The 10,855-nt window shown below is 37.2% G+C and overlaps 1 protein-coding gene across 1 annotated transcript; it reads left to right on the top strand.

Moving 5' to 3' along the window:
- The first annotated feature begins 3,312 nt into the window (after positions 1–3,312).
- LOC149811525 (inositol diphosphatase DSP4-like) lies at positions 3,313–8,507 on the top strand. The gene is made up of 5 exons (XM_089992701.1): positions 3,313–3,839; positions 5,220–5,313; positions 7,749–7,806; positions 7,890–7,933; positions 8,130–8,507. The coding sequence occupies exons 1-5, from the start codon at positions 3,358–3,360 to the stop codon at positions 8,343–8,345; spliced, it is 894 nt and encodes a 297-aa protein (XP_089848827.1). The 5' UTR covers positions 3,313–3,357; the 3' UTR covers positions 8,346–8,507.
- Positions 8,508–10,855: the final 2,348 nt, after the last annotated feature.

Here is a 10,855-nt window from a genome sequence, read left to right as displayed (position 1 = left end):
AAAACTTGAACAAGATCATAAGGTTATTAACACAACTCCAATTCCAAAGTTTTTTTTATAGTTGCAAAAAGTTCAAGTTTTGTTAGTATTCCTTGTTATCATGGACTCAAAGTGCTTGATCACTTGTAAATTAAAAGCCGTTTAGATTTTTATATACTTAAAAGATGACCAAAGAAGCCAAAAGTGGTGCATTAAAACTTTTCTGCTTAACGATGACAAAGAATTAACTGAAAGCTTCTTAGATAGGTGGGAAGCTCGCTTATCGGAAACTCACTTTAAAAGTGTGATACTTCTTGCTTCTGAAACTTGACGAGAACCTTGATTTCTCAACGCTTTTTTTTATGCTTTCTACACACTTCATCTATTCTTTTTATATATTTTCTTGCTTTACTTTTTATATTTTTTCACTCTTCTCGCTCCCATGTGCTTTCTCTAAATTAATAGTCATCATTTTTAGATTTTGTTAAAAATTAATTCTTATACTAAAAAATCATGAAATTTAATATTAGTCACTTTTATTTTAGTTTTTATTTGTGTTTTATTTTGATTCCTATTCAATTCTTATATATATATATTTTAATTTCTCGCTTCCCACTTCTTATGCATTTTAAAATGCATCACTTCTCACTTTGGCTTCTGGTATCATTTTTCGCATTCGCTTCCTAGTGTAACAACCTTAGAATTAACTACAATAGCATGATATATATTTTTGTTATGATTGTAGCTAGGTCTGCAGAAATTGAGAAAGTACTTTTAAAGTCAAGCTATATTGATAAGGAGAAAAATAGATAGCATTAGGGATGACAATCGGGTTGGCGGGTTAGCATACCTCAACACGAACCCGACCCGTTTATTAAACGGGTCGGCTGTGGCAAACACGAACCCAACACATTTATTAAACGGGTAACCCGACACGACACGGTTAGCCCGTTTAATAAACGGGTCGGGTCAGGTAAACGGGTTGGCGGGTCGGGTTAGAGTAAACAGGTTGGCGGGTCGAGTTCGGGTAAACGGGTTAACCCGCCTGCCTTACCCGTTTATTAAACGGGTCAGCCGAGTTGGCGGGTTGGCATACCCCTAACACGAACCCGACCCGTTTAATAAACAGGTTAGGCAGGTCAACCCGTTTATGACACGAACCCGTTTAAGCCAAACCCGAACTCGGCTAAGAAGCGGGTTGGCGGGTCGTGTCAGATTTTGCCACCCCTAGATAGCATGTTATAGAAATGTCTTAATTTGTCTCAAAATAATTCCAAAAAATCTCCTATTCTATCAGCTACTCATCAAAGACAAGACATGTCTAAGTTGAAAAATGTTATACTTTACAATTCGCAAATGAAAGTAAAAGAGTATGAGACACTGACAGTGAAAATAGTCATGTGATGGGAATTGGCATAAGATGAAAGGTCCACCCTAAAATGGCAAAAAAAAAAAATAGAACTAAATGTATCATCTGCCATTTTGCATGTGCCTATCTCAAACATTTTATAGGTATTGTTTCAATTTGGATGCATATAATTACTTATTGTTTTTTAAATTAATAAACATGTTATTGTTCCTGTTTATCTTTAAGTAGCGGATGGTGCACCTATGAGCAATAAATCCATCACACAAGTACTGCTCCAAGTTATATAAGGTATGAAATTAGTAAATATATTTAAACTGAAATATTAATTCAAATTTATACTTTTTTTATATGGATAAACCATTAGCCGCTACATATGGTTTTTTGTTTTGTAAAGCATATGTTATAAATGTGCATGCAACAAATGTGTTTAATCAAGGTCAACATGTTCACAAAATTAATAGTATTTACATTGTATAGATGATACAGCCCATCTAGACCAATCCACGCGAATCATGGAGCTGGAGATCGATCCAGATGATCCACCATTGAAGACTCGCTCTGAAAAATCATACCTGCGCATACCCAAGTAAAAAATCGATCCATTCATACCAAATTAAGGTATAAGAGTATTTTTGTCATTTTACATTTTTATATTTCTGAGATTTTTTTGTCTCTCGTAAACCCCTTTAGCTAGCTTGGTTCCAATTTTGAGAATTTTTGAAACTACAAAAATATTTATATATTTTTTTATTAAGTATCGGGTTCTACAAATTTGGATGGTGCTAGTTAATTAGTTGGATTTGGTATTAATTTTACTTTAAAATCCTAATATGATTAAAACTTGAATCTGACTAAGATCCGAATTGGATTAAGTGTAAATATCGGGTTTTAGACTAGATTCAGTTTTGTCTTTTTTCATCCAACTTCGAATCTGAATCCAAATTCTATTAAGTCAGATACCTAGATTCGAGTCGCGTTGACACGAGAGAGAGCCCTTCTTTTTCCTTTTCCAGGTCATATACAATATGTTGGTGATATCGTTTTTAGGCCACATGTTTAGTGTGTATAACTTGTGACGTTTTGTGCATAAATCCTAACCAAACCCTTTATCCTTTTTAGGGCAAAAGGGCCATATATGTGTGGTTACAATTCAATATTACCAAAAATTGATGATAACGAATATGACTGGGCCTAATTTTGAACATTTTGTTTTTCATTAGTAGGCGTTTGCTTCTTTCCAAAACTTGGGAAAGAGACCAACAGGGGCTCTGCTTGTTTGGTACGAGCTATCGTGCACGTCACTTTGCGTTGGGACGTCTCAAGTTCAAATCCATGGCATGATGTATAACTGGTGGGGTCTGCCCTATAAAAGAAAAAAAAAGTTGGAAAAGAGGCCATCTCCAAGTAGAATTCTGGGAAACGAATTCTCCGCCAAAAATAGATAGTGAGGCCCATGTCTTGAAACCCTGCTTCGTCCAAATAGTTGGTAAGAGCTGTCAGTGCACGTCTCTTTTTGTGGTGGGACGTTGCATGTTCAAAACCCAGTGCATAAGCGGAAAATGATGACCTATGGTTGATGGGATGGAGTCAATGGAAGTGTCTAAGTAAGACGGTAGACACGGGGTAAGATAGAACTTGGGGATTCAAAATCGTTTTCCATAATCCATGAGGCTCGAGACACGAAGGAGTAAGAAAAAGTCTCAATCATAAATCCGAATTGTCCCGTGTGAAAAAGAAAGAAAGAAAGTGGCATTCAACCTCTCATGAAGCATTTTCCTGTATAGGAGTGCTTTTGGTGCGAAAGTTATTTCACATGTGAAAAGAGTGAGGGGGGAGGGCCCACGAGTGACGAGCCCTAAACTTATCCGTGGGATTCCTGAATCCCCGGATTCGGAATCCCGTCTTTTCTAGGAATTCCTATCCCGGGGAGAAAGTTCCATATACTAGGGGTTCAGATTAGGCGGCGAATTCCCCCGTTTGGGTTGTTCACGGCGCCCCCTTTTGAAATCATGGGCGCCCTCCCTCCACCACCGCCACAACCACCACCACCACCACAATCCCGACCTTTCCTCCCTTTCAGATCCCCAAGAAATCCCAGAAACCCCTCCCTCCCGCTTCCTCTTCCTCCTTCGTCATCGTTACCATCTCACTTGATGACGAATCTCGCGGAGATCGTCTCGGCGAACAAGGAGAGGGAGAGGGCCGCCGCAATGAGGGGGAGGAATTCGGTATTTCGGAAGGCGGAGAACGACGGCAATGAGGATGGTGGTGGAATTTGCAAGCGGAACGGTGAACGGAAGGAGGAGGACGATGATGATGATGATGATGATGATGATGATGATGATGATGATGATGAGGAGGTGGAGGTGGAGGGCGGGCTCTACATGCCGCCGCTCAACTTCTCCATGGTCGATTCCGGGATCTACCGGTCCGGGTTTCCCCAGCCGGCGAACTTCGAGTTCTTGGAGACCCTGGGGCTCCGCTCCATCATGTATGTATGCCGACGCCTCTCTCTCTCTCTCATCATCATCATCATCTTATTCCTCTCCTTCTTTCGCTCACCTTGTTATTTCCTGTTGTTTCTGTTTTTGAGGGTTTGAACGGGGTTTTTCGTTTTCTTTTTGTTTCTTTATGAGAAAGGAATTGATGCTTTTCTTTTGAAGGATTCATTCGAGTTCCTTTAGTTTTTTCCTGATTTTATATTGTTCTTTTCTGTTGAAATTTGGTGTACTTTCCTTTTTCTTTTTCTTTTTATTCCTGGCCTACCCCGGCCTACGGCGAACCAACAAGTGTTTTCTGGTTGTTTTTCAGCATAGTCGATTTGCTAGGAAACGATACTTTGGATTATATATTTTTTTGGTTAAAAAACGTGAATTTTTTAAGCCTTGAATATTTATACCTTCGATTTTTAAACCTTATAAAAACCTACCCGTACCCACATGTCCGGAATCAGACAATCCAATAGTGGATTCCTATAAAATTAAGCATGTTGAACACATTTGCAGATTTAACGAAAACATGAAAAAACCCTTTCAAAACATGGTAAGCTTGCGGTAGGCCAGAAAAGTGGTAGGCAGCTACCACCTACTGTGCTTCCTATTCTAAAGATTGTGATCTTTTCTGAATTTTATGAATGTTTTGTTTTTGGTTGGTTATCGAGTTCCGGAACTACCATAGAGGAGTTGGACACGATCTTTTTTCCGTTTTACTATTTTCTTGGTAAAAATTTTAGTGCTAGAGGTAGACTAGGGTTATCGTTATTTCATTCCTTTTTAGATGTATGGGAAGAATAAAGGAGAAACATGTACAAGTATGATAATTTTTGTGTGTAACGAGTTGATGTTGATGGGTGCAATTGCAATGATGTTATGGATTTGTTGGTATGGGAAGGCCTGAAAGCGAGAAACTTGTTGGAAGAGAATGGTACCGAAAAGAAGAGTAATCTTTTGTTCAATTGGTATGACAGTAACCATGATGGGGTATTGTATGAGTGCAGTTATAGATTGAGGCTTTTTCTGTCCATTTCGAAAGTTTTTAATCGCCAAAATCTCTGCTCATTTTTGTTCATTAGAGCTATCATATTAGCGTTGGATTCATAACGAAGATAGAGCTGCAAAGAGGAGTTTCTAAATTGGGTCCCTGGTAGTTTCTCTGCAAGAATCCACCTGAACTGTAAGCTAACGGCCCAGTCTGGATGAACATTTGATGATGCTCCTAGTGACCATTTATTTGGTTCCTCTCACTGCATATTCTTTCTTCTCTTTTCTGCTTTGAGCTTGTTTTTAATGAAATTCTTCGATGTAGTCCACTGGTAATTTTCAGAATGTTATTTGTAGATCTTTAACCTGTTTATTTTTATTTCCTTTTCCAGATATCTATGCCCTGAACCATATCCTGAACCTAATGCTGAATTTCTGCGGTCTCATGGCATCCTGCTTTTTCAATTTGGTATAGAAGGAAACAAGGTAATTGTCTTGTCTATGCCTTTTGGTTGACATCCTGTTTAAGTGGTTTGAGATTGTTGAAAGCATTATTTTGATGTGCTCTTTTGAAACTGTGATTTGTCTCTTATGATGAATGCTGTGTATATTATAACTGAACCTTAATTATACATTGAATTTGTGCATTTCATTTATGGTTTGGTATTATTTATTATGAATTGCATTGTAATTGACGTATGAGTATGATAACTTGTGTATCTCTTGTGTAGTGTCTTGTTGTTGATATGCTTATTTCACTTTCTAGTTCTGTACAAGATGGAACCTATACAACTACTGTATTTTATTTCTATTTTCTATCTGAATGTTTGTTGGATGCATGTCTGCGTTTCTATGCTGATGTACGGCCATTAACTTGTTATGCATAAACCCTGTGTTTGGTTCAGATTTTAGAAATAATCACTAATCTTTTATTTGTATAATGTTATCACATCAATGTGGCTTGTAATAAGTGAATCTTTTTTACCCCATACTGGCATTTTAGATTCCACAAAATATTGTGGAGCGGATAGCACAGTTTTAGGATTAATGACTAATTCAAATAACTAGGTTAGTTGCAGATATGTGAAATTTCTCAATTCTAAGTTTCCTTTAAAAATGTAGTGCTTTACATGTGAGTGGAGCAAGGACTATCTGCAGACTGAAATTCATGGAACCATGCTTTATGATTAAGTAATGCTATAATCGATAGGAAAAACTCCTTATGATCTAGGAGTTTTATACAATGGTCACACGAGCTCATCTGAGCTTTATTCATCTACTGTCTACCAGAATTGCTATGAACTTCACCTATCATTGCCATATGAATGATATCTTCCCTTTTGGTAGCAGTTCCAGCTTTCATGATTGTATATGTGGGTAATATGGTAGCACATTTCAGTTGAGAAGCTTTTATGCATCATATTATGATTTGTGGCCTTATGTGAGAGTTTCTTGTTACCAAAAAGACAAAAAAATGGTGGGAAGGTTGACATAAAGAACGACCTAGAATCTTGTTACTCATACTGCTAGAAATATTGCGAAAAGAAACATGTATCCATCAAGGTCTTTCACCATCTTAGTAATAACATTTCTTCTATTTGATTAATGGACATAGGATTATCAGGTGGACCAAGTAGATGGTTTTTTATTATTGTTGGCAATGAATTAACAAGCTGAACAATCTTTACTAAAGAATTAGGATAAATAAAAATGAGAATTCCTAAGCAGAAGCGCCTTTGAGTTGGCAAAGGATGGTTTTTACTAATAAGCAATGTGGTAGTCAAGTAACTGACACTGCTTTGAAGTGGAATAGAGTTTGTAAAGCTTGAGAAGCCTCCAATTCTTCAAGACTCTGATCCTTATGCCTAGGAACACACAGAAGAATCAAAGAAGCAAGATAATTCCCCTGGACTGAAGAAACAAACTTCTAGCTCAGTTTAGTAGCTTGTTTGTGAATGAATGTTTATATCTTACTTAGGCAGACTTAGAGTCCTGTGAAAAATAGAGCTCAATTAACTGATGATGCATGAAAAAGTTTGAATTTAGTGGCAAAAAATATATAATTAGTTTAAAATAAAAAAATGATGAAGCAACCAACACCCATAAAATGAGTAGAATTAATGTTGTATGTTAGACGTGGTCATGGATAACATTTTTTTTCTTAGTGGGCTAAATCTGTTAGTTGTTCTGGTTGCAGGCGTAATCATTTTTTTTTGGGTTTGGCTTTCCTGTGGCAGTGGACATGCCTTCCTTTAGAATTTTATGTGCTGATAATCTTCAATTCTTTTGTTGCCATGCTTTGTTAATTTTCAGTGAAGCAACCTTTTTATTGTATGATTATGGTTAGTAGTTAAAGGCACCAGGTAAACATTATTTCTGCCTGAAAAGAAAAGAAAACTGTATGGAGCTTGGGATTTATGCTAAAACTTCCACTTGAGTTTAGGAATCAGAGCATCAAGCACTGGGTACATCTAGAGATGAGGTTTTGATTTTATACAGGTTGATCATAGTATATGAAGCTAATGTCATATGTCTAGACTACTGTTTTGCTAGTTAATCAATGATCCCTTTTCATCAACCTAATTTGAAGTCAAGCCTTGCAACTTGCCTGGTTATTTATGTTACTATCATCTATGATTTTTTTTTTTCTGTTCTTTTTTTGTTTGTGGGCTTGTGTGTGTGTGTGTGTGTGTGTGTGAGAGAGAGAGAGAGAGAGAGAGAGAGAGAGAGAGAGAGAGAGAGAGAGAGAGAGAGAGAGAGAGAGAGACTTGAATGCTTACGAACAGAAACAAAAAGTCAAAGCTATATGTATGCACACATCATCAAGGTGGTCAGAAGCATACAAAGTCTTGACTTGAATATTGTGTAGCTGAATTAAGTGTTGGTGCTGTCTTCAACCATAAACACTCCTTGTTTTACAGGAGCCTTTTGCCAGCATACCTGTGGATCCTATCATGGACGCTCTTCTCGTTCTGACAGGTAAAGAACTTGAAAACAATTTGGATTGTTCTTTCAAGTAGTGAACAGGTTATTTACTTATTTATCCTCTTTTGGTGGTTCAGATGCTAAAAATTATCCTCTTCTTGTCCATTGCAAGCGTGGAAAGGTATTGATTCAGACAATGATACCTTTTTCTTTTATGTTTTTCATATGCATATGTCCCATTGGACTCAGATACTTGGCCCTTTGTCACATCACGATGAAGGGTTCAGAATGGTGGGTCCTCTTCCAAACATGCAACATGGCTAGATCATGCATGTTTTTCTTTTTCTACTTACATCTCTTTGTCGACATGCATGCAGCACCGTACTGGTTGCCTTGTGGGATGTTTTAGAAAATGGCAAGGTTGGTGTTTGTCCTCTGTTTTTGAGGAATACCAGCGTTTTGCTGCAGCCAAAACCAGAGTTTCAGACCTAATGTTTATCGAGATGATTGATGTTTCCGTCTTGAGGCAATCTCTAAATGACAGTTTGGGTCAGCATCATGGAAGCTCTCCTCAAAAGAGGTGTTCATATTAGATCGTGAGAGGTTTTGTTTAATGCCATCAATATCTTCTTTTTTTCCCCCCAGTTGGTCACAGTGTACACAGTTATTTCTGTATACAGAATATAAGAAGCCATTTTGATTGTAGATTGACTTCTTTTTACCCTCATGTTCAAGTATTGAGTGGCATTAGTATTCAATGGAGCCTAAGGGCTGCATTCATTTTTCTTTGTAAGGTTGTAAAATTCATTTAAAAAAAAAGCGTAATTGCTCCGTTAATTAGAATTATAGTAAGAGCAGATGATAATCTAATTCATGTAATGTTTACTGTTACTGTGGATATCTGAAATTTGATTCCAAGAGTAAATCCAGATCCCCTGAAGATAAAATGGACAGTATGCCACTTGAATAATTGGTCATGCAACCAGAACACTTTGAGCACACTTTTGTTTTCTTGCCTTAGTCTTCTGATCATTATAGCAGGAACTTTCTCACAATTGTGGCCAAATATTTGACAGCAGGCAGTGGCACTTCTTGGATCAGATTTTGCAGTTTTTTCTTCTGCTGTACTTCGATGTGATGAGCATGAAAAGGTTCAAGAATCAGTTTATATAAGAGCTAAAAACAAGTAACTTATTTTGGCTTTTTGTCCCCATATTGTAGGGTGGATCTCAAAAGATGCAAGAGATCTCCATCAAATAGGGATTTTCATATAATTATAGATGTATATATGAGATTATGAAATTATATTTACTCACTAGAAATTGAGTGTCAGTTTTCCTTATCCACACAATCGATTCTTTAGGTTTCAGAATTAATATAAAAGGAAGTGTTTTGAATCATTGTTATTTGACTCAGACCTGTTATAAAAAAGTTGCGGTATTTTTAACTGGACCATCAAATTCTGTTCAAGGAGAATGAAGATCAAGTGCAGGAATCTGCATTGATGCATTTGGTTAGATCATTTTGTTTAAAAACCATATAGTTCATCATAAGAATGATTTGTCCATAACAAGTCTTTAAGGATCCTTGCTTAGTCTAATGAATCTTTGGCATTAAACTCTATGTAGTTGCCACAAACTTTTTAATTTTTATACGTTTTAGACATTGAACAGGATTCGGTAGGAACTTTGGGAATCGTGAACTTGATCCATGCCGTTTCGGTGCATGGATTGCAATTAGCCAATTAGCCATTTTCAGTTATTTAGGGTTCATATCTTCACTGATGAGAGACAACCGACTGGGTTACTCTTAATTTGAAATCAAGGCCTTAAATTTATCATGATATAGTCTGAAAAACCATGGTTTTATTTCAATCTATATGTTTATCTCTCTTTTCATTTTCATAGCATAATAGAAAGCATAGAGGACAACAGTATGACTTGTTTGATCACTGGTGATTAATAGAAGAGAATCTAGTGCAGTTCTCCTTTGGCCAAAATGATCCTAAGGACACTTGGGTTTGCCTTCCTGGGTCTTCCAGTCGTTGTAGCAAGGGCATTCCTCCTTGTGACCATAGGTCCCTGAGGGCACACAGTGACACTTCAGGCAGCACATGTTGCAGAAGAAGAGACATGGCTTCTTGTGAGAAGTTGCTGAGCACCTGTATTCACACTTTGCTGGGCACTCTGCACCATGCCAACCAACGGTCAGAGAGAGAGAGAGAGAGAGAGAGAGAGAGAGAGAGAGAGAGAGAGAGAGAGAGAGAGAGAGAGAGATTTCCTACGTTCAGGAGGAACAGATCCTTCAGGGCCATCCTGATAAGTAGGAAAAAAAAGTATGAGATCCTTGAGGAACATCCTGACTATTTTGTGTGTTCAGGTAGTTTAATCAATTGAAAATGGAAATCTTACAGGTCTATAGGCGAGTGATCTCTTCACAGATAGGTCAACCTGAAATATCAAATAATTATTATTCAATTAATTTATAAAATAATGTAAAAACTATTAAATAAACATGAATCTTGTCAACTAGGCATTTCCTTTTTTTTTGCAATCCAATCCTGCAGATGCGATCGGCATGGTCTATTTGCAAGGATTACTGTTGGATCATGTTTTTTTTGTCGAAAAAAAAAGATTGTTGGATGCTTTATGAAAGTTCTAAGCTGTCAATTTTTAAGCCTTAGATTATCCGGTTTATGCATCGCAATCAATCTAATGATTCAAGAGCCGGTCCTTTTAAAACCAAGCATGTAGATCACTTCCGTACAATCAAATTTAAGAAAAAAAATCATGAAAATCTCGGTTCACACTTTACTCTCATATTTCCAATTTTCATATCCCTGAAAAATCTTGATTCACTGTACCTTCTTTTGGTTGGGCAGTCCTCCCTCTCTCTATATATATAGAGAGAGAAGGGGGGGGGGGGGGGGGGAGATAGAAGCCTATCACTAATGGAGTTTTTGGGGTGTTTTTGCAAACCTGACCCCACAAATGCATTCAACATGGTCAATTTGCTAGAAAAAACGCTTGGATTATGCTTTTCAATGGAAAAACATGAGTTTTTTATCTTAAATATTTTTGAAAATTGTAAAAACCATCAGTTA

This window comes from Nuphar pumila, chromosome 17, assembly GCF_984573655.1.
Source record: "Nuphar pumila chromosome 17, dmNupPumi1.hap1.1, whole genome shotgun sequence".
NCBI classification, from domain to species: domain Eukaryota; kingdom Viridiplantae; phylum Streptophyta; class Magnoliopsida; order Nymphaeales; family Nymphaeaceae; genus Nuphar; species Nuphar pumila.
This window is presented reverse-complemented; position numbering and strand designations above follow the sequence as displayed.

Excerpts from the sequence above, each read along its gene's own strand:
- LOC149811525 (XM_089992701.1), top strand. The coding sequence starts at position 3,358 with ATGGGCGCCCTCCCTCCACCACCGCCACAACCACCACCACCACCACAA. Across the intron at positions 3,840-5,219 it reads CTGGGGCTCCGCTCCATCAT|ATATCTATGCCCTGAACCAT; the intron begins GTATGTATGCCG and ends TTCCTTTTCCAG. Across the intron at positions 7,807-7,889 it reads CGCTCTTCTCGTTCTGACAG|ATGCTAAAAATTATCCTCTT; the intron begins GTAAAGAACTTG and ends TTGGTGGTTCAG.